The 24,787-nt window shown below is 35.8% G+C and overlaps 1 protein-coding gene across 7 annotated transcripts in view; it reads left to right on the top strand.

Moving 5' to 3' along the window:
• The window catches only part of CYRIB (CYFIP related Rac1 interactor B), a 165,367-nt gene extending 143,684 nt beyond the window's left edge, over positions 1-21,683 (top strand). For all 7 annotated transcript variants that reach the window (XM_004451158.5, XM_071208031.1, XM_004451156.5 and 4 more), the window contains 7 exons: positions 5,913-6,049; positions 7,133-7,210; positions 11,048-11,164; positions 12,246-12,325; positions 13,810-13,936; positions 14,928-14,998; positions 20,936-21,683. In XM_004451158.5, the coding sequence (XP_004451215.1) occupies positions 5,913-6,049; positions 7,133-7,210; positions 11,048-11,164; positions 12,246-12,325; positions 13,810-13,936; positions 14,928-14,998; positions 20,936-20,999 (674 nt within the window). In that variant the 3' untranslated portion in view covers positions 21,000-21,683. The remainder of the gene's footprint in view (positions 1-5,912; positions 6,050-7,132; positions 7,211-11,047; positions 11,165-12,245; positions 12,326-13,809; positions 13,937-14,927; positions 14,999-20,935) is intronic.
• The last annotated feature ends 3,104 nt before the right edge of the window (positions 21,684-24,787 follow it).

Genomic DNA, 24,787 nt, shown 5'->3' with positions numbered 1-24,787 from the left:
AAAAACAAAGAGTCTCCAGTTGCTTTAGAAAAATCAGAAACTTAGGCATAGTTGGTCTACATTTCAAATGGCAAGAGCCTGTTTCATTTAGGACATATACTCTACTTTGCTATAGATCCCCACCACTTCCTATTTTGTTATAGCTTGCTCTTATTCCTTTATGTTGCCTTCTTGGCTATCTGTTTATGCAATCTCTGCTTTAAGGTTGAAATTCACAGTTTGAGGTTCCAGGTTTTTTTTTAAAATGCCTGTTTCAAAAGAGTAAGCAAATTGCTAATTTTCCTTTAGACTGTAGTACAGATTGTGTTATATAATGTTAAGAAAAATAATAGTTGGTATAGAAGTGTTTGTATAAATTATCCCTTTCTTAATAGAAATAAAAATGGGGATTTATTTTTCCAGGCATTAAAATAAGTTATTTTACCTATTTGCTTTTCAATTAGGTATCTTCATAGTCCAGCTTTGTAATCCTTTATGTAACCTAAGTCTGTTTAGGTCTTCTAACCTTATTATTTTGACTATACATACTTAGAGTTTTTTCTTGTACTCGTAGTTTTTAGCTGCATTTCAGGTTTAGATATCCCATTCAGCCTCATCCTGGTCCCTTATCATTTGCCATGGAAAAAGAATAATTGTAAAATAGGCCAAACCAGTTGGGCTTAAATGTTTTCTTATAGTTTAACCATTGGACTTAGGCTAGGTGGTGTGTGTCCTATTAAGGGTGCTTTGCTCCATTTCAGTAGAGAGATAAAGCAAAAGAAGTAGTAGCAAAAGCTATTAGTTTCCATGCTGTCAATGGGATCCTTAAACCTTTATAATTCTACTAGGGCTTTCTTTAAGGTTATGAGCAAAGTGCAAGTTTAAAATCTAGTGGGTTACCCCTTAATTCTTGGCCAAAGGGTATCTTTGTTAATAATGTTTCCAGTTTCCTTGCTGACAGGTGAGGGCTGCTTGCATAGATAGGGACTTTTAATGTTTATTGAATGAGTGAACAAGTGAAGGATTAACCGATACAATACACATACTTGATAAATATGTGTTGGATGTATTGGAGAAATGGTAAGAAGGCATTTTATAGGCTTTGAAGACATATAGACCTATGTTTAAATCTAGACTTTGCCACTGACTCTGTTCTTGATCATATCACTTAACTTCTCAGAGCTTTAGTATCCAGACTGGACTTCATCCGGTCTATTGAGCCATCTACTATATCTACTAAACCTCTCTAGTTGCTTCTCCTCCAACCCCACTATTGAGCCAGAGATGAGGATAGACACAAGCAGCACATGGGGTCCCACACAACTATCAAGGTACAAGGGATACATGGATAATTCCAAAGAGAGGGTTGCTTGGGCTGAGCATTACAGATGTATCCATGGGTAGTAATCCAGAAGAGGGACCCTGATCCCCTGCCAGTTTTGCATATTTATGGTGTAGTCATCACCTGACCAATTTAGAATATACTAAGGTTTGATGACAGAGTTTACCCTTGCCTCTGAAACATCCTGTATTTGCTTGTTTCAGCCTGAGGCCCTGAAGCCCTCCCTGCTGAACCAGCTGCCTGAAGGAAAGTTGTATGTGGTCAGAGAGCAGAGACAGACTGCTTTATCTCTGCTCAGTTTCCCTGGAACCTTCTAAAAAAAAAAGTCCTAAAGTGCACAATAATTGTGATCAAATCTCTTGGTTATACATTTTACCAGTCCTGAATCTCAAAATGGAAATTATGTTTTCTTACCAAAGTCACTAGGTTTCCCATGTCTGTAAGCTAGAACTATTTGTAATTCTCACCACCCACCCACCCTACCCCCTACCTGGGCACAGTATGTAGGAACTAAAGCATTAGGTCCTCAATACCTTGGTGCAGAGGCAAGGCACCAGGCTCTAGCCACAAAAGAGCAAGTCAGGAGTTGGGGATATACCCAGATTAGGATCAGCTCACAAGACAAGCTAGAGCTGCAGGAATTCTCTTCAAACAGTCTTACTTCAGTTCTGCCAAAGCATATTGATATATGTCACACCACTCAAAATTTAGTAGCTTAAAACAGCAACCAGTTTACTAACTCACTATTTTCGTGATTGACTTGGCTCAGCCAGGCAGTTCATCTGCTCCATGTGCCTGGGTTAGGGCAGAAGTCATCTAGAAGTTCTGTTAATCTCAAGCACTTCAGTTCAGCTAAGGCTGTCAGCCAGAGTATCTGCATTTGGGTTCTCAAGTGTTTCTTGGGCTGAGTTTTAAGAGGAAGTGTCTCAAAGCAATTGCTCCAAGAGGAAGAAGTCGAAGCTGTCAGTCCTCTCAAAGGCTTGGTGGGCTGCAAGGTCTTTTAGAGTAGATGGATGACAGTGAGAGTAAATGGCTCTTATCTCCAAAGGAGATCTCTTCCCAGGGCCTTGTCTTTCTCATCATTCATTTCCCCCATTTGTGTTTAGTTTGTGGACCAATCTGTTTCCTTTATTTTTCCTTGCAACCTTCTTATATTGCTTTGACTTCTGCAGTGTTCTTCCAGATGCCCTTTATTTCTTCCAGAATTTAGGGCTTGGTAGCTTATTAATTTCCTACTTGTCATCCAGTATATCAAATCTCATAGCCACATGATATTGTTTTAGGGAGCTTCAGTCCAGTCCATAGGTCAGCTTTATTTGAACTCCCTTTCTTTTTAACTTATCCAGAGACCTGGGCCAACTTCTTGGATTCTTCATCTCCATTTCCTGTCTTGAAACAGGATATTATTAGGTAGAAAGACTATCTTCTAGCAGTAACAGTATAGCCTACTAGGGAGGGTAGGAGGCTGATCTAGTAGGTTCAGAGACAAATAAGCAACTTTATGATCTTGAGTTTATCTTTTATGGTAGAGCTACCCTTCACAGGCCATCCCTACTCAGCCAAGTAACCTGACCCTAAAGTAGCAGAGCACTTTCAATGCAGAAATTAGCCTGAGATTTGAGAAAATCTAAGCAAATGCCAACAAATTTCCTTTTTCTTTTAAGAGACTTACTTAACTCATTTCTTCAAATGGTTTCTATTGTTTCCTTATCTCTCAGACTTTGCTTTCTCTTACATTAACATCAACACATGGAATGAATCTTGGGAGAAGTAAACTTTTGTTTCAAAATAGCCAAAAATGTTTTTCCTCTTAATTGACCTTCTTTACACCCACTCTTGCAGCTCTGCAGTCCATTCATACCCCTACAATCCATTCTTCACAATGAAGTGGAGTTTTTAAATGCTGATCTGATGATGTCACTACTCTGCTTAAATGCTTTCTCCAAGGATATAAGAATGACAAAGCCTGAATTCTTAATAGGGAACACAAATTATATGTGTACTATTTTAATCTTTGGTTACTGTATTAGTCAGGTTTCTTTAGAGAAGCAGAAGCAGTAGGATAATATATATGTAGATATTATGAAATTTATTACAGGAATTGGCTCATGCGAACATGGGTATTGGCAAGTCGAAATTCCACAGGGCAGGCAGCAAATTGGGAACTCCAATGAAGGTTTCCATGGCTTCACCAGGAGAAGCTGCTGATTGTAGTAGAGATAGAAATTCTTCTCTCTACTGCTGAAATCCTGTTTCCCCTTCCCCCTTCAGGTCTTCACCTTATTGCGTAAGATTTCCCTCGTTGTCAAAGGCAGTCTCCTTTGTTGATTGTAGATGTACTCATCCACAGATGCTGTTAACTGACTAATGATTTAAATCTACAAAATACCCTCATAGTAACGGTCAGTCCAGTGCTTGCTTGACTAAGCACCTGGCCCCAAAACCTAGCCAAGTTGGCACATGAACTTAACCATCAGTCAAAATTGCTCTCCTCCTTACCCTCTGTCTTCCACCTCTGTTGGTCTTGCAGTTCCTTGACTATGTCATGCTCTTCTCAGCTCAGGATCTGGCTCCCTGTCCTTTCTGTTTGCACACTCCTGCTCATCCTTAGTGCAGAGTCCGGTCTTAACCCAGATGTCATTAATTCAGGGAAATCTTTTTCCTGAGCCTTCAACTAAGTGAGGTCCCATTTTTATTCCTTTTCATTGTCCTTTGTACTTCTCTTCAGTACACATTCACAACTCTAGTTCTTCATTTTTCTTCTACCTATATTTTAAAGCTCCTTGTGGGCACATGGAGCATGTCTCTACTTCCTCTCTGTTTCCTTAGTGCCTGACATATTGTAGACAGTTAATAAATTTTCTTATTTACTATTTTAAAAAGGGGGATGTTAATAGCTATCATTTAGAAGTAATGTGTGGGTGAGAAATCATGTCTGTGAAGTGTCTAGCCCATTGCCTGGCACATAATAGACATAATAAAAAGTACCCATTATTGGTAGTAATCAGTAGATTAATATTTTATATTATTATAGAACGCTAGGTATTATAAAATGTGCTTTATTTGAGAGAGAGTTTATCATGGTAGAACTAACAGGGCTAGCTATTTACCTTGACTGTAACTTCTCTAGTATTCAGTTCATTCATCTCTGAAATGGGGTTAATGATGCCCATGTCATAATTGATGGGGAAAGTTGAATGTAAAACTACATTAAGTGCACACAGTGGATGTTTGTTCATAATTAGCTCTTTATAAATAGTAGAACAAGTTTTTTTTTAAGGGTTGATGATCTGACATCATTAATAAATAGTTGTAATTAATTTAGCATCAATATTTAGATTAATCTGGCATTTCCTTATTAATGTTAGGCCATCTTCTAACCAAAGGCTTTTGTTTTCTCTGAATAGAATCTAGTGTTGTTTTTTGATTCTGTAATCTGTAACTTAAATTGTTTAAGCTCTATGCCTTTTTAAAAGTGAAATATATTTCCACTTTTAAAGATGATATTTATTAGTCTGGCATTCTAAAAGTAACTTTTATTTCAAAAGAACAGTTTATGTAATAAATTCAATATTTATGGTCCTGAGATGCCAGACTCTGAGACACTTAAATATTAATATACTATTAAGCCAGATATTTTGTTCCCTTTAATAGCTGAAAGCAGTTTGTGTGTGTATATATAAGTGGCCTATTCTCAGTGTGAGAAGTGATCATTCATTCATATCCATGTACAGATTTGCCTGTTAAATGGGTACAATTGCTATTGAAGAAGTTACTGAGTTGTAGGTAACAATTCCTACTTCATACAACAGAATTCCTCACTTTGTGAGAATGATGCAAGTAATATATTTACCCTTTGATCCTGATATTTAATTTAAATTCACATTCTGCTTTGAGTTTGAGTTTATAGAATTATAAAATAAAATTAGTCATTTAAGTGCTTTTTTCTTCTATTAACAGTATTCAGTTGCGTATGTATTAATAGTAGCAAAATTTTGAACCTTATTTATTTTGATTCTATTATATATACATTGTATATCTTTAGGTAATCTGACCTTTTTTAATTTTATTTTTAAAGATGCTTTAGATTACATAAATGTTACATTAAAAATACAGGGGATTCCCATATGTCCTACTTCCGCCCCCTCCCACACTTTCCCATATTAACAACATCCTTCATTAGTGTGGTACATTTGTTATAATTGTTGAACACACATTGAAGCATTGCTACTAATGGTGGACTATTTTACCTTATAGTTTATACTCTGTCCCACACAATTTTGTAGGTTATGACAAAGTATATAATGGCCTGTATCCATCATTGCAGTGTCATGCAGGATAATTCTAGTGTCCTGAAAATGCCCCCTTATTACACCTATTCTTCCCTCTCCTCCCCTCAGAACCTCTGGTGGCCACTGCCTTTATATCAATGATAAAAGTTCTGCCATTGCTATAATAATAGTAAGTCTATAATAAGTAATTGACTTCTAAAGAGTTTTTGTGGGAGCAGGAGACATAATGTTTACTTTTTAATAAATAGAAAAACAAAAAAATTAACATTTAAAAAAATTTTTTTAAAATTTTTCCTTAGAAACAGCATTAAGAGGTCTTCTGGGAGCCTTGACGAGTACCCCATATTCTCCCACCCAGCATCTAGAGCGAGAGCAGGCTCTTGCTAAACAGTTTGCAGAAATTCTTCACTTCACACTCCGGTTTGATGAACTCAAGGTATAATTTTCTGTTGGTTCTAATAGTTAGGAGAGTCATGAGTCTTCAGTGAATGCTAGGAGAAGAAGCCTGGAAACCTTATTAAAATGTGTTCAGATAATGTCTTTTGGACCTTAGGAAAAATGGAAAACTATTTTAAAATTATGGCAGGTCTTTTCGTGTGTTATATGGCAAATAGTAGCAAATGACACAATATTCAGTCTTCATGCAATCATTTAAAAAATTCTCTGAAACAATATTGACCTTATTTTCTAATCGTTTTCCTTCTGATTCCCAGTTTTTTCAACATTTGTTTGTATAAAATTGTTAAAATATTTTAAAACTGGAGTATAACTGCAGATATCCTGGTTTAGAAGGAGTTTGTATAATGGAATAGGACCGGATTTTATCAGGAGACTGAGTTCAAATTTAGGCTCTGTCATTAACCAGTTTTGTGACCAAAGGACCAAGTCCTCTGACTTTTCAGGGACTCAGTTACCTCCTCTAGAAAATAGACGCATTGGATTCCTAACTCTTACCACTTTCTGTTTGTATCGGAGAAAACTGTTGGTTCTTTTTTGTGTGTATGGAGATACTGGGTATTGAACCTGGAGCCTCATACTTGGCAAGCAGGCCCTCAACCACTGAGCTACACTCCCTCTGCCTGTTGTTTCTATTTTATTAATACTTTGAGCAAAAATGATTTCCATATATTAATACAATTTTATTCCTTTTGAGGATTGCTCTGTTAACTAGATACACATTTTTATTGTAATATTCCAAAACAAATACACATTACTTTTACATTTTGTTTATTTGAAAAGGTCATTTTTTTTGGTGAGCAATCTTTTTGGCATGTTATCTGAAGTTGTTGAAAAGAAGGAAAGTATACTGACTGTGACTGAAAAGTAGTCTACGTGGTTTTTATATGTTCGGTAAGGACAGTAGTGTTAAAGTACAAAAAGTCATCTTGGATAATATTTAAGTTCTAAAATGGTATTTTGAATTTGGAAATGTTATAAAACTATTTAAAACTATTTAGTAGCTTTTACATTAGCATTTATTACTTAATACACTTTTCTGTTATAAATGTCTTTAATTTAGATGACAAATCCTGCCATACAGAATGATTTCAGCTATTACAGAAGAACATTGAGTCGTATGAGGATTAATAATGTTCCAGTAAGTTAATGCTTTGAATTACGGGTTGGTAAGAATAATTCACCTCTTGATTTTTCAGTTTATTTTTTCAGTCATTCATTCTTTTTTGCTTATTCATTAAGATAAATGTAAAGCTAGTAATAAAGTTAGTAATTATGAGCCACCACAGATGGAGGAGGAGAGAATAAAATGTAGCAAACCATATGCTATTTACCTCTTTTCCCTTTCAGTCCCTTAAATTTCCAGGAATACTTCAGTATACTACAGAACTTCTCTATGTTTATTCATTTTAATTGTACAAACATTTTGTTGATTAGTGTTACGGGTATTTTGTCCCCATATTCTTAGAACAAAGAATCCTGGGGGAGAATTGATCTGTGGGATAGGAGAAATACTGTTGTTGGTAATGTGGGGAGAGGGGAGAGAGGTCATGGACTTTTTACACATCTGAATTTCATGTGCCTGTTGGAAAAAATGACTTCTATCATGTTCAATGGCTAACATAGCATCATTTCTGGGTTCTTCAGGCCTGAACCTCTTGATTCCTCTTCTCAAAGTATTTAATACCTTTTAGTTAAAGATCATTAAGTAATACCTTAAATATAAAGAAAATATAATCTTTTTCACTGGGTTATATGGTAGTTCTATACTTAGTTTTCTGAGAAACTGCCTGTCTTCCATAGCATCTATGCCGTTTTACATTGCTCTCAGCAATGAATGAGTACTCCTATTTTTCCACATCCTATCCAACATGTTATTTTCCATTTTTCCAGAGCAGTGATTTTAATGAGTATGAAATGCTATATCATAGTGGTTTTGATTTGCATTTCTTTGATGGGTAATGATCCTGACTGTCTTTTCATGTGCTTTCTGGCCATTTGTGTGTCTTTGGAGAGATGTCTGTTCAATCTTTTGCCCATTTTTTAATTGGGTTGTTTACCTTTTTGTTGTTAAGTTAAAGAATTTCTTTAACTTATATTTCTTTAATATATTCTGGTCATTAAACCTTTATTGGTTATATGGTTTCCAAATATTTTCTCCCATTGTGTAGATTTCATGATAAAGTCCTTTGAGGCACAAAGGACTTTATTTTTATTTAAAGATAAAAATCTTTCATTTCAGTGAGGTCCCATTTATTTTTTCTTTTGTTGCTTGTGCTTTGGGTGTAAAGTCTAAGAAACCATTGCCTAATACAAGATCCTGAAGATGCTTCCCGTGTTTTCTTCTAGGAGTTTGGTAGTTCTGTCTCTTATATTTAGGCCTTTGATTCATTTTGAGTCAATTTTTGTGTAGAGTGTGAAGTAGGAGTTAGTTTTCCCAACCCTATTTGTTGAAGAGATTATTATTTCCCACTTGAGTGGTCTTTGCCCCTTTGCCAAAAATCATTTGGCCATAAATGCGATGGTTGATTTCTGATCTTTCAGTTCTATTCCATTGGTCTGTTATATGTCTGTCCTTGTACTAGTACTGTGCTGTTTTGATTACTGTATCTTTTAAATAAGATTTAAGATTGGGAAGTGTGAGTCCTCCAATTTCTTCTTTTTCAAGACGGCTCTAGCTATTGTGGCCTCTTTTCCATTTCTGAAAGAAGGTTGTTAAGAATTATGATTGGGAATGCAATGAATCAATAAATTGTTTTGGGTAGGATCGACATTTCAACTTAGTCTTCCAATCCATGGACTGTCCTTCCATTTATTTAGGTTTTCTTTGGTTTCTTTTAGCAGTGTTTTTGTAGTACAGGTCCTTTCCATCCTTAATTAGAATTATTCCTAGGTATTTAATTCCTTTAGTTGCTGTTGTAAATGGCAGTCTTTTGATGTGTTCTTTCAATTGTTCATTGCTGTGTATAGAAAGACTAATGATTTTGAGGGGTTGATCTTGTACCCTGCCACTTTGCTGAATTCACTTCCTAGCTCTGGGAGGTTTATTGTAGATTTTTCAGGATTCTTTGTATATAGGATATCATCTACAAATTGGGAACATTTTATTCTACCTTTCCAATTTGGATGTCTTTTATTTCTTTTTCTTGCCTAACTGCTCTGGGAAGAACTTCCAATACAATGTTAAATAACAGTGGTCACCATGGACATCCTTGTCTTGTTCATGTTCTTAGAGAGAAATTTTTGTCTTTCACCATTAAGTAGGAAGTTACCTGTTTGCTGTGGGCTTATCATGTATGTCCTTTGTGGTGGTGAGGAAGTTTCCTTCTGTTCCTAGTGTTGGAAGTGTTTTTCATCAAGAACAGTTGCTGTATTTTGTCACATGCCTTTTCTGCATCAATTGAGATAATTATGCATTCCCCCCCTTCATTGTGTTAAGTGGGTGGTGTATTACATTAACTCATTTTCTTATATTGAACCAACCTTACATACCAGGGATAAATTCCACTTCATTGTTGTGTATAATTATTTTACTTTACTCTGCTGTTAATTGTTTACTAGTTTTTTGTTGAGGGTTTTTGCATCTGTATATGTAAGAGATATTGTTTTCTTGTGGTATCTTTATCTGGCTTTGGTATATGGGTGATATTGGCCTCAGAGAATGAGTTAGTGAGTGCTCTGTCTTTTTCTATTTTTTAGAAGAGTTTAAGCAAATTTGGAATTAAGTCTTCTTGGAATGTTTGCTAGAATTCCCCCACAAACCCATCTGGTATTGGGCTTTTCTTTTTTAGGAGATTTTTGATTATTGATTCGATCTCTTTACTAGTAAGTAGTCTGTTGAGATCTATTTCTTCTTGAGTTAGTGTTGTGTTTCTAAGAATTTGTCCATTTCATCTAGCTTATCTAATGTATTGGCGTACAGTCAGTTTGGTTTTGCATAGACCAATTCCTGATGTGAAGCTCACCTTACCATCTGTCATTTTCATACCTCCCCTGTAAAATAAAATAAAAGCAAATCATTGAATCCTCTAAGATTACCATCCTGCCTTACTCAAGGCCTATAATATTAAAGTCACCTTTTTTTTTTTTTACCATCTTTTCACCCTCTTTAATTAGCAGTAAATCCAATTGTTTGTCAAGTGAAATACTTCTCAACTCTCCATCTCCCTTTTTATCTCCTTCTAATTCTTTTCCAAATGAGAGTCTCATTCTCATGCTCTTTTTGGCACTCTTCTATAGCAGCCTAATTCTTTTTCCTTTCTGGTCAACTGTGCCCCATATTATAAGTAACTTCTTTAAAAAATTGTCTTTCCTTTCCTCTAACATTCTAGATGGCTTCCCATTATATTTGGAAGAAAAATAAGAACTTAAGCTAGGATCCAGGGCACTCCACAGTCTTACCCAAACTTCCTTACCAATCTTATCTTTCACTGTTTGCCTCCCCTTCCTACACCGAACTCTAAGTGATTTGTAAAGATGCTTTTCGCCCTTCCTGGTTGGAATACCTTGTTTACCTGTCCATCATCACTTGTAAAAGCCCCCTTCTTCCATGAATCCTTCTTATTTTCTTCTAGTCTAACTTAATCTTTCTCACAAACCTTTTTCCAACATTTATTACTGTTCTTGTGTGGATACTTGTGTTCATCATGCAGAAGAGTAGGCATAATTATATAAATCATCTTTTTATCCTCCGTAGCATATAGAACAGTCTCTTGTATATAGTAGGCAGGTCTATCAAATTATTATTTAGTTGTTTAATATTATTTTAAACATTTTAAATTTTTATCTTTTATTTTAAGGAACATTTAAGTATTATGTATACCTGAAGGCCATAAATTAAAATTCATTATATTATATGTATTCATTATGTTAATTTAACAAGCATTAATGAGACAGGCAGCATGCCTAGATTTCTTTTATAAATGTTTTTGTATTTAATAATTTATGCTGATATCAGGGGCTCTTACTTTTCATACAGGCGGAAGGAGAAAATGAAGTAAATAATGAATTGGCAAATCGAATGTCTTTATTTTATGCTGAGGCAACCCCAATGCTGAAAACTTTAAGTGATGCCACAACGAAATTTGTATCAGAGGTAAGCTTTATGTAAGGAAGTTATTCTTTGCAGTGTTATTGTTCAAACTGTCTGCAGACAGTGCTGTTTCTCGGTTTAAAGTACTTTTAATGGTAGCACTTACATTAAATGGCTTTTACACATCTAATTTTGTGAATGGATTTTACATCATTTAAATTTTTCTCTTTTTTTTTTTTGTTAAAATTGAAAGTTGAGCTTATTTTGAATTTATATGATTAAATCTGATAACTCTCAACAAGTTCCATGACTTTAATTATTACTGTTTCTGAGCTGACAGACTCCCAAATGTGTATGTTTAGCCCTGGCCCTTCCCTGAGGCCCACATGAGCACACCTACCCATCGACTCACCTATTTACAATTTCCCTTTGGATGTGTAGTTGACACCTCCGTGATATTCATGGCCTAACTGAACTCTGGAATTTCTTTTGTAACCCTGCTCTTTCTCTGGTCTTTCCTATCTGAATTAATAGTTCCACTGAACAAATTTAGGGGTTATCATCCTAAATTCCTTTCAACTCACCCCTTATATCTACACCATCAGACAGTCTTATTGGGTCTCCCTACTAAATATATCCTGAGTCTGAAAATGTAACCCCTTTCTTACTCCCTCTCCACTTCAGACCACCACCCTCAGACCTGGACCTCCTGCATTTGTGTTCTACTGTTATTTCCTCCACTTTGCCCCACTATAATCCTTCCTCCTTAGAGCAGCCAAGTAAATGAGCCTCTTTAAAACCTAAATCACATTCTCTCCTTCCTCTGCTTAGAACATTCCCAGTGACTTTCCATTACCCTTACGATAAAACCCAAATACTTAATGGCCTACAAGGCTCTACATCCCCTGAGCCTCGGTTGCTTGGTAGTGGTTGTTCTATAGCCAGCCAAAATGCTAGTGCCTTGTGATGGAAGAGAAGGGGCTTGGTTTTCTTGCTTTATAGGTGGATCCCCCAATTTTAGAACAGTGCCTAATATCTAGTGCATCTTTTAGAAAATTTGGCTTAGGAACCAAATTTTAAGATACATTTAAGTAATAACTATTCATCACTTTAACCTTGTTTTGTTCTCCATATGCTTTTACAGAATAAAAATTTACCAATAGAAAATACCACGGATTGTTTAAGCACCATGGCTAGTGTGTGCAGAGTCATGCTCGAGACCCCGTGCGTATTCCTTCGTCTTTTTCACTTTTAGCAATAATGCTGAGATGATTGGTATTGCATGAAATGTATTTGGGGAGCAGATGTGGCTCAAGTGGTTGAGCACCTGCTTCTCACATGGGATTTCCCAGGTTTGGTCTTTGGTATCTCCTAAAAACAAAAAGCAAACGAACAAGAAAACCAACTCTGGGGAGCTGACGTGGCTCAGTGGTTGAGTGCTGGCTTCCCACGTATGAGGGTCCTGGGTTCATGCCCTGGCTCAAAAAAAAAAAGAAGTTCTGCTGACAAAACAACCGTACTTAACTATGTCATATTTAGGAGGTGGAAATTAAGTATACTTCAGGAAGGAAATGTTGATATTTGAGCAAAATTAAAATAACTTGGGAGCTTGGTGCAACCTCTGGTGAGGCATAAAGTTCACTTAGTTTTCAGCTACCTCAGACTGGTGAGATTAATGTAGATTGTTCAGAATGGAGATTTTGTTAGGCATGAAGGGGAGAGCTTTTAGCTTCTTGTGTTTGCTTCTCAAACATCTTTCAGTAAAGAGCCTTGTTTTTTTCTGCTTGAGTTATTTTTCTACATAATCCTTTTATCTTTTCAGCATTAGTTCTCTGTTGTTGTTTATTTTTTTTCAACACAGGCCTGAACTTCCTTGTGGGTTTCTCCTCTTTCTAAAGCATATCAGTAGGTAGAAAAAAATACTTCCTAGATTCTTGAATAAAATATGGTTTTATTAGATAATATTTTGTTTCTGCAGAGCTTTTTATTTTTCCACAGAATTTCCCTTATTAAGTAGGAGGGCAATTATTTTAATAATAAACTTACGTGTATTACATAACAATAAGAAAAACAGTATTAACTATTACTACCAATTGAGGGGAGTGAGGTCCTGGAAATGAAGGGACTGATGCAGAGTGGACAGCTCTACACCTGAGCCTGGATATGTTTCCATCCTGGTTCTAAGCTCTTTTTCCTGTGCCATGCTGCCCTCTCTAGACAAAACTTCTTTTTCCTTTTTCCCAAATGAATGAAAATTCTCAAGAAATAATCTTAATATTAGAAAAATATGATTCCATTTTAGTAAAATTCAAATTCAGTAATACAGTAATGTGTTAGAGCAAGTTAGTCCGTAAATAGCAAGCATATTGCTCTGTTAAGCTCTAGTGACTTTTTTCATCCTATTGGTGGTAACAACCTTTACATAGGGCAGCCATCCCCAAACTTGTACTTAGGAGCTATATTTAATTTCTCTAAAATTGTCTGAATTCTACTAAGCAGGAGTTAATATAATAAATAGAGACTAGAATATGGGTTGTAACTGCTCCACTTCTCATCCTTTGGGATCTGATTATGGAGAAGCGTCCTTAATATTAATGTTCCTTTTGGAGATTGAAGGGTAAATCTTTCAACATCACCTGTCAGTTGAGTCAGCTCATTACAGAGTTTTGTTGTGTGCTTCATGCATCCATATTGTTTCTCCCCTCCAGGGAATACAGAAGCAGATTTACAAATGAGGAGACGGTGTCCTTCTGCTTGCGGGTCATGGTGGGTGTCATCATCCTCTATGACCACGTACATCCCGTGGGAGCATTTGCCAAAACTTCAAAGATTGATGTAAGTCATATTGCTTTATATATAACTCTTAAAGAATTTCTGTAAATGGAAATCAGACTTTTATTTAAATATCTAGCATAATAGACCGTCACAGAGCTCAAATTTATAGTTTGTGATAATGGTAGATTTTGGTCTCTCGTTCTATTTCTTGTAACCTATAAACAGGTGGAGAGAGTGATTGAGGGATACTTACATTGTCTTTGGAGTGCAGAGAACCCTCATGCTCGTAAGAGGACCTACTGCGCATCTGGCCATAAAGATAGATAATTAGATCCTTTAATGCCTTTGGCCAAAGGCTATTTCAAACAAAAGATTTATTTCTAAATGTATATAAAAGTCATAGAGTGCTCCAGTGGAAAAAAAAAGTTGAGGAGTTTATGTATCCCCCCCGCAACTGTTGTTTTTTCTAGAGATTATAAAGTATAATAATCCTTGTATTTTTTATTCTATCTCTATTAGATTTTTAAAAGTTTTTATTTGAGCAGTTTTAGGTTTACAGAAAAGTCATGCTGAAAGTACAGAGTTCTCGTATACCACTACCCCACCCCATAGTTTCCCATATTAACATTTTTAAAAATTTTAGTTTTTAATTAAAAAAAAATTTTTTTTTAGGGCCAAGCCATTTTATTGAGGGACTTCTAGGGGGCTGAGGAAGGGGTGGGGACAAGGTCCAATGTGGACAACTGGCAGGGACCTCCTGATCTCGCAGCTGCAGAAAAAGTCCCCATATTATAACAGCATGTTTCTTTAGTGTGGTACCTTTGTTAGAATTGGTGAAACAATATTATTATATTATTAACTGTAAGGGGTTACATTAAGGTTCATTCTTTGTGTTGTACATTTATGTCTTCTTAAAAAATTTTTATTCTGGTAGCATACTGAAAACCTAAAACTTCCAATTCTGGTTCTAGCTTATTATAGGTATTTCTATTTGAAAAAGAAGTGTATGAAAAATAAATGTTTTATCTTTTTTGTTCTCTTTTCTCCTTAGATGAAAGGTTGTATCAAAGTTCTCAAGGACCAACCTCCTAATAGTGTAGAAGGTCTTCTAAATGCTCTCAGGTATGTATATGTATGGATATGTGCATATGTATATGTATAGAAAAACACATGTAAGGAAACCGCTTCAAAATGTCAAGAGGGGAGTGGATGTGGCTCAAGCAGTAGAGTGCCCGCCTCCCACATGGGAGGTCGTGGGTTTGGTTCCTGTTGCCTCTGAAAGAAGAAAAAGAAACAATGAGCAGACATTGAACAAAAACACCAACAAACAACAAGCAAAAACAAGCAAGGGGCAGCAGATGTGACTCAAGCAGGTGCACGCCTGCCTCTCACACAGGAGGTCCTGGGTTTGGTTCCTGGTGCCTCCTAAAGAAAAAAACAGGCAGGCAACAAGGGCAAACAGTGATCAAAAATGAAAAGCAAACAGATGAGGGAGCCATCGGGGGGCGGGGGCAGGAGAGCAGAAAGAAGTCAAGAGGACAAAGGATATGAATAGAAATGTAAAAGTCTCAGTTTTGTTTATTGGTAATCATGCTTCCAAATTTTGGCTGTATTATTTTTTTATAATGAGGAATTATTTGTGTGTGTCTGTGTGTGTGAAAGATGTGGCAGTGAGAGTGGCATCTTCATTTCTTTGCTAAAGATTTTGGCTTTCACTTTCTGCCCTCTTAAAGCAGGTTGTTGCTTATTGGTTTTTTAAAATTCAAGTAATGCATGCTAAGTATAATTAAAATTTAGAAAATACAGGAAAATTTAAGGTAAGAAAAATAATGTAATCTTACCATTTGGTCATAAACCCTTATTAGCCTTTGTATACAGGCAGTTATCCTATTATGAAGTATTACCATACTATCCAAAGGGTTTCATTACCAGCTTTTTCCTTAATATGGTATAATTATCTTTCTGTGTTCACAAATACAGAACTATATTATTTTTGTGTATTTTTTTTAAAAGGAAAATAAACCAGTCATTCATTATTTGATGTGTTTTCTCAGCTTAAACATAATGGATTTACTTACCGAAGCTCCTAGGGATGGTGAAATATTTTTAAATGAAAATTTCAGCACTGTAACTTCTTGACCACAGAGATTTAATGGGTGGCATAAAATATGAATTGCCCATTACTTGATGATTTGGGGTTTAAACACACAAATTATATGGTGACTATTGGAGGCCATAGTTGACCTTTACTTTTCATTATTGTGCATTGTAGTTCTGAATTCAAGTGAAATGATTTTAGTTCATTATTATATGCCCCATTTGTTATGTGAGCAAAATAGATGGTTACTCCTCTTGAATACGTAGTCCTAAAACAAAATGTAGTCTGTATCACCTTATTAAGATTACGAAAATTATTGTAGAAACACTGATTACCTACATAGATGTGTTGTAAATGAACATCAGAAAACTTAAGGAACATAATCTAAACAATTAAAAATCTTTACAGTGTCAAACTATTTCAACTGTAGGCCTAGTTTTTAGATTTTTTACTCTTGAGGTTTTACAGAGCAAACCTTATTGGGGTTTTTTTGTTTGTTTGTTTTAAATCACTATTTATGGTATTATGAAGTTTTCCTGCTCAATTCCTTTCTGAACACTCCTTTGTTCCATTCAGCCTGGCTTTTTTCCCCCACATCCTTTTATTTCTGATTAGACTCTTCAAAGCTAACAAGTGCCTGGAAATCTTTTTAAAAATTAAGGAATAATTGAGGTTTGGGAGGTAGTTTACCTCAAAGAGAATATGTTTTAAAAATTAATTAAAAGATCCAGAAGTTTACTTTTATTTTTCAGAGTTTAAGTATAGTTCTGACTTTTTTTTTTTTTAAATAGAATTAGGGCAAAAGAAAGTACTAACAGGAAGTAAAAGATGGAATGGGAATTTCCCACATTATAAGGTGTCTGCATCTGAGGGACACGGGGAAAACAGCACCCAAGAGATAAGAACCACCTGAAGTTTTCTTTCCAAATATAGAATAAAAATTTGAAAATAAAATTTTGTTGAAGAGACAACTTATTATTGAACTATTTTTATTCATGGTGTATGCATTCTGTGTCTGGTTCTTTCTTATTTTTTCACTTGGAAAGTTTTGTGAGGTTATTCATTGTACTTGAGTTTATGTAGTAATAGGCATAATTAGCATTTTTATATCACTTTAAATTTACAAGACAGTTTCATGTATTTGGCTTCATAATACTCCTTCCTCACTACAGCTGTGTTGTAAGGTAGGTGGGTCAACAGTGGGTGTTGGTAGTGTGAATAGTTTGTAGGAATACCTTAAGTGCTTGAGAGACTAAAAATTTCACAGTTAGTAGATACTGGAGTCTGTTTTCAGATTCAGGATTTCATTTTTGAAATTCCATATGCTTTATACTATACCATTGAGCCTTTAGGTTTATTCTGTTGAACTTTAGTGCACTTTGGATTCCCCTGGATAGTTATGAAAAAATGCATATTCCCAGATCACCATCTCCAGAACATCTTCTTCTGAACAAACTGTACATGATGTAGATAATTCTGACCCTTTGAGAAAGACTGCTTAAATTAAATTGACCCAGACCTTAATATGGTTGACTCAGAGCAAATGAGAGATTAAGAAAGCATTTGTAATCGCCAAAAGTACTACACAGGTGTAAGTTATTTTTACCTCTATAACATGAGACATTTACCTTCAATGAATGATTTGTTCCTTAGTGAACAGCTCAGAGATGCTCACATCATTTTCCTCACAGCAGATAATGACCAAAAGACTTTTATTTATATGGGAGTATAATTGACATATATAAATGTAAAATATATTTACATATATACGTAAAATTGTGAATGCTTTTCTGTAGTAATTATTTGTATAGTATCTCCAATTTTTGGTTTTCGATTAAGCAAAGCAATGAGTGTTACTTTTTACATATGGAGAAATCAAATGCCTTTGATCATAGGAGAGAAAGAAAAAGAAAGAGCTAATTTGGAAGTTAAGGTTTACTGCTAGATAATTGCCTCTTTTATTAACTTTGAAAGTAAAGGTAAATAACAGTTGGAAAAGTCATATGTTTGACAATTAAGGATATGCGCTTGGAAAAGGACTTTGATTTGGTGCACAGAGGGAAATCATGCATACATCTTTATAATACTTTCACATACTTTAGATATTATTGGCCTTTCCTTGATAAAAGTGTAATGATGACAGTATACTTCTGGAAGGATCTGCGAACTGCTGGTCGTATCCCTCAGGAGAGGGATCTTGTGTCATGGGTAGAGAGGAAAGAACTCCAGTTCTTTGACTGCCACAGAACATGGCTGAGTGGTAATACTTTTAAATATCCTCTAAGTGGAAATTTTACTGTGTACGTGACTTGGTTCTTTCTACCTTCCAGTTGTAAAAAGGAGACAGGCCAAACAAACAAACAAACCCAGAAATGAAGAGATGTAGATGTTGAAAACTTATCTCATATGATATCAGCAGGATTTTTTGTAACTATATATATAGATATTATGTGTACTTGGGAAATAAAACAGAAGGTTAAGTCTTTGTCTTAATCACTTAATGTCAATATTTATTTATGGGTTTTCTTTCCAGCCTGGCTGCCTGCCTTCTTATCTTTCTTCCACAAATATTTATTGAGCACCTATTATGTACCAGGCATTCTGGTTTCTATTAAGAAATGTGAGAACAGTCTGTAAGTGACTTCTAAGCAATATTATAGAGAGTGTATCTGGTACTTAATAAGCATATATTTGTCTCTTTACCTCTTGAAACATTTACTTGAATACAAGTACTTTCTTGAATTTTTAAGTTGATTTGAAATTAACCTTGAAATAACTTTTTAAAAAATAAACTATATTTCAAATTCACAAATAAAAGAACAGTAAAAGGCAGCCCACCAAGTTATGGAAACATTACTCCTAAAAAGTTCTTTTTCTCATCGAATTCTAATGGCTAACTCATTTGTTTCTCTAGTGTTCAGAAAGATACACAGAACACAGATTAGTTAAATGACATAGTTAAGGTCTCCTTATTAAGGAAAAAAAAAAGCTTAATTGTATTCATATCTCACAAATCTAAACCCCATATTCTTTTTTTTTAGTTTCTAGAATTAATATAGTAGTACCAACTTTGCTTTTGCTGCAAAAACATTATAATGTTGTTAACTATAGTCCATAAATTATATTTTCCCATGTATCACTACATTCTTAACACCCTGTAGAATATTCCTATATTTATATTATTAACCGTAATTCTCATCTACTTCAAAAATCGTAGTTTATGTACCTAAAAGAACTTGAGTTTAAATATTTTTTAAACACAGAAGGACCTTCCTTAACATGATATTCTTTTAAACAAATCAACCTCTCCAGCATCAAGTTTTGTCTGAATTATCTCTAGAATGTATCCCACATTCAAGCATTTAAAACCCATCTTCACTGACTGCCTGCTCAAAACCTTTATCATCTCTCTTGGAACCCTGTAACAGCCTCTGAATTGGTTTTGGCTGCTCCTCCTGCAGTCCTCAACAGACAGAGTGATCTTTCTAAAACATAACTAAGAGCACACCACTCCTTTGCTTAAAATCCTCTACTGGCTTCCAGTGCACTTTAAAATAATTTCCAAACTGGTTAGTGTGGCCTGCAGATTTCCAGGTAACCCGTCTCTGCCTCAGTAGCCTTCTGTAATGTTATCTTACTCCCTCCATTAGGTGGTCAGCTCCTGAAACAGTTGAGTGACATGTAGACTTGCAATAAGTATTTAATAAATACATACTTAGTGGATTTCTGCTATTTAAAAGAATCCCATGGTGAATCTTAACATAAAACAATAACGCTTAGTGATATGTTTTTGGATTCTTAACTTAGATGTGGATGCTTATAGCAAAACATACCTGCCTGGAAATAAGGCGCTTAGTGAATAGAAACACTTTTTAAGAATGTGACAGTTAACAGCTATGGTAGTAGAGCTGTTTTTTGAATAGGATAGAGCAGGATCAGCAAACCTTTTCCGTAAAGGGCCAGAGAGAAGTAAATATTTTAGACTTTGTGAGTCTACTTGTGCAGCTACTCAACTCTGCCTTTGTAGGAAGAAAATGGCAATAAAATACATAGATGACCCTCTACCCTTGTTGCGCCCTGAGAGTAAGATGGGTCACTAGCAGCTCTACTGGAGCCATCCACAAAAATTCGGCTAGGGTTCCTGCTCTTGCCGTGTCTGCTCAAACCAACATGATCTGATCCAGAAATACGGTCTCAATATGTGCTGCCAGTGTTTCTGTCAGTACACAAAGGATATAGGCCTCATCAAGGCGAACTAATCCTCCTTGAATGGACTGTCCAGGACTTCTACCTGACTAAAACTATGTTAGTTCTTTGTATATAAAATAAAATTAAAAACAAACAAAAAAGCATGGATAATGTACATGGGTCTGTTCTAGGAAAATTTTATTTATAAACAGTGGAGTTAGAATTTCATATAATTTTTAAGTTATACAAAATATTCTAGTTTTTATCCCTATCCCCCCCCCAAAAAAAAAAACATTTAAAGATGTAAAAATTATTCTTAGCTTGCAGGCTGTATAAAAATAGGTGGTGGACAGTGACCAGATTTGGTTCACAGGCTGTAGTTTGCTGACTATTGGCATAGAACAGTTAGTTTCCTTTGAATGAGAATTTACAGCTAATCATTTACTTTTCAGATTTTACCAAATAATTTCAACAAGGTAGTTCTAACTCAAAGATAAATTTGAGCTTTGATGTCTTACTTTTTCTGTACTGAAAACGTATTTTTTTAATAAGGTAAATATCTGTTGGATAATCTCTTTAAAAGTGGTGGGGAGCATAAGCTGTATAGAATCAGGGGTTTATAACTGGAATGAAAAGTTATAATTTTGTGAGAGAAGATTTGTCTGACCAGTTGTCGATATTGTCAGAATTATTAGAACCTTATGCAGATAATAAGCGTTTTTCAATTCCCTAAAATTGATTATTTTTTATGTTTTTAATTTTTTTATTTTCAGGTACACAACAAAACATTTGAATGATGAGACTACCTCCAAGCAAATTAAATCCATGCTGCAATAACAGTTCTGGAATAAGCACCTGCTGTAGAAAGAAGACAGTATTCTGCAATGACTGAGAATGCACAGTTTTTTAGTGATTGCAATTACTATCTCATTTATTCTTGCTTTTTATTTCTTTCCTCTATTCCTCTCCCCTCTTTTTTAATCATGTTCTTCTTGTTCTTAAGACTTCTTTTCTGTGCCAAATCATAAAGTTATACTCTGAAGGGATATTGTCCTTTCAAACAGGCCATCTAAGGCAGCTAATTATGCATTGCATTGGGTCTCTACTGAGAAAAATTCTGTGACTTGAACTAAATATTTTTAAATGTGGATTTTTTGGGAAAACTAATATTTAATATTGCTTCTCCTGCATGGCAAAACTGCCTATTCTGCTATTTAAAAGCCCTTACTGACTTTATTTTCTACTGCCGCTTTTTTCATGTGCAGCCAAAATGAAAATGTTTAAATTAACTGTGTTGTACAAAATGGTACCCAACACAAACTTTTTTTTAAATTAGTAAGACTTTTGTTTAAAGTTTTAAGTTTGCATTTTGACTTATTTTGTAAGGATGTATGTTGTGTGTTTAACCTTTATTAACTAACGTTAAAAACTGTGATGTGTGCGTAGAATATTACGTATGCATGTTCATGTTTAAAGAATGGCTGTTGATGATAAAATAAAAATCAGCTTTCATTTTTCTAAGTGTGGCTTGGCTTACTGATACTTAGTTTTCAGGCTTCTAAAGTAATTTTTCCCCATGTATATTTTTAAGGAATGCACATATACATTACATAATTTTCCCTTCTTTTAAGGGACAGTTTGGTCTTTCATAGTATTTTTCTTCATCATTGTTTATGTACATAATTTTAATTATTTTTAAAGTCTTGCTAAGTACAATAAGACCAGTTATCTTGTCATTAACTGGAATTTTATTCTTGATTTGCTGTTGTATGGATGTGGTAAAGAATGAAAAACTCTGTTGGGCTTGACTCTTAATTCCAAGAGTGAGAAGATAGTAACAGAAAGCAAAGTGTGATGCTGAGTGTTGCTGGAAGAACAGCCCTTCATATTGGGGGGAAAGTGAGTCTAAGAGGGATTTCCAAGATGAAAATTGAAGGCTGTGATCTTACTAGTGGCAGAAAACTAACATGTTTGTTATTTTAGGATCATAAAATCTAAATCTCATGGTTGCAGAACCTTCTTAAAGATCATCTCCCTCTAGTTTAATGAGAATACTGCCAGAAGTGTAATATGGTAAACTTGAGATGAGAATCAAAGAGGCTTCCATCAAAACCTCTGCCCAAATAGTGCCAGATCAAATCCCTGCAGAACTCTCTGGCCTTCACTGTCATCACTCAGCCAGGTTCAATTTCTGTTTGCAGTTGTCCCATATGGCATCACATGACCATAACTGGCTAGGCTAGTCTCTGAGCTGCCATTCCCTTCCTCCCTTGGGCTCAAATGATGAATACCAACTCTCATCTTCCAGGGATCAACTCACCTTATGAAGCCTTCTGGATAATATTGGCCACATCCTTCTAGGCATCTTCAAGTGGCCCCACAAAAGATTGAGCCACCTGGAACCCGTAAATGTGACCTTTGGAAAAAGGGTCTTTGCAGATGTAATTCATTTAAGGATCTCGAGACCATCCTGAATTAGGGTGAGTCCTAAGTTCAGTGAAAAGTCCTTGTAAGAGAAGAGAAGGGAAAACAACAGACACAGGGGAATGCCATGTGAAGACAGGCAGAGATTGGAGTGATACAAGCCAAGGGATGCCAGAATGACCAGCATCCACCAGAAGCTAGGAGAGTGGCATGGAAGAGACACCCCCTCAGAGTCTCGAGGCACCGATCCTACCCACACCTGGCTTCTGGCCTCTGAGAGAATGCACTTCTGTTGCTTTAAACCACCTGGTTTGTGGTATTTTGTTACAGCAGCCAGCTCTAGAAAACTAATAAATGTAACTTTTCAAATACTTCCAACATTTAACTGTACTTGCAGATGTGTTTTCTGATACTATATTTTGAGCAACTTGAGAAAAGGGCCATGTCTGAATTTCTTTAGATGTCCCAAGGAATCTTAACACAGTGCCTGCATTTGAGTAGGTGCCAAGTGAATGCTTGAATAGAATGAATACAAATGAAAAATGAAACTCCTAGAATAGATGGAGTAATTCTCCTGAGGCCTTTGCAGTTCCATATTGAAGAATAAATGGATATTGAAGAATAAATGGAAAAACCTCTTGCAGTCTAGGGTTTAGCAAGCTATGGTCTGTAGGCCAATCCACCCCATCTCACCTCTTTTCATACAGTCTGAGGTAAGAATGGTTTTTACATTTTTAAATGGTTGAAAGAAATCAAAAGCATAGTATTTCTTGGCACTGAAAAAATACAATAAATTCAAATTTCAGCATCCAAAAAAATATATGTATTGGCCACCAGCCTCACTCATCCAGCTTCTTCTGTACTACAACAGCAGAGTTGAGTAGTTGTAACAGAGACCATATGTTCTCCAGAGGCTAAAAGCTTTACTATCTGGCCCTTTATGAAAAAGTTTGCTAACATTTCCCTAGTCACAAGAGCAGGTTTATTTGAGAACCTAGTGTGATGGAACTGGTGCTTGTGTGTGTCTGTGTGTTTCCCCTTCTCTGTAAAAGGAGCCATCTGTTGCTGCCAGGAAGGCTGCCATTCAGATAACCCGAAAAGGGCAGGTAGGCTGCTTCTCAACTTCCAAGCCTAATCTCTCTTACTAATGTCTGTCATTATGATGGATTCGGGCCAGGGGCTTATCAGGAAAGAGGACCGTAATTAGCAGGCTCTGACCTGCGTACTAGTAAGAGGTGTGATCGCTCATGCACATAACCATACAGATGCCATTTGTGAAATACTGGATCTTTCCAATCTCCAGGTAGCCCTGCTTTGGTGTAGGGAAATGTTACCACCCTAAGCCAGTATCCCATTATCCCATCTCTCACATACAGCGCAGTTGAGTGTGTCACTCCTCGTCCTATGTCCATGCCTCTTCCTTCACAATATAGTCATCATTTCTTCCACCACCTAGACCCATGAGTATCTGTTCACTGCTGCCCCACTTCTATAGCCCTCGATATAGATGAGATTGAGTTCTGTTTCCTCACTTTGAAGATTCGTATTCAAAAGCGTTCTGGACTATTTTAAGATTGTTTCAGAATTGTCACAAGGATATTATAATTGTCTTCAAATCTAGGTCTTTTGAGTTGGAATGCCATTCTGGTTCCATTTGAGATTGCAGACCTGCCATTCCAGAAATTCTTATAATCTCGCACAGAGCATATTTCAAAATCTTTTGAATTAAGGATGTGATCATAGAAGACTTCATAGATCTGTGGATTGAGAGTCGAATCCACAGCACATCTCTTCGTTTGGGCTTCATTTTCCTCATCGTTAAAAGGGAATTGAAACCTCTCATAACATTGCTGCCAGCTCTGACATGGTTTGATTCCATGTCATACAGAGCATGTCTTCTGTATACCGTCAGCAAAAGGTAGTAGTGTGTGCAGCAACTAAAACATAGGCTTTACCATCAGTGGACTGGATTATTTTATGGCCTGCCTGCTTTAGCTTTGTGACTTTGAGCAAGTCTCATGCGTCCTCATTTGTAAAACAGGTACTACCAGAAACAGCCAAAGGGGTGCTGATGCAAAGTACCAGAACTCTGATGGCTTTTATAAAGGGTATTTATTTGGGGTGGCAGCTTACAGTCACAAGGCCCTAAAGAGTCCAACTCAAGTTACTGTGAGAGGTACTTTCTCACCCAAAGTCATTGG

Source organism: Dasypus novemcinctus, chromosome 14 (assembly GCF_030445035.2).
Source record: "Dasypus novemcinctus isolate mDasNov1 chromosome 14, mDasNov1.1.hap2, whole genome shotgun sequence".
NCBI lineage: Eukaryota > Metazoa > Chordata > Mammalia > Cingulata > Dasypodidae > Dasypus > Dasypus novemcinctus.
The sequence above is the reverse complement of the archived record's forward strand: the minus strand, read 5'-3'. Positions and strand labels throughout refer to the sequence as shown.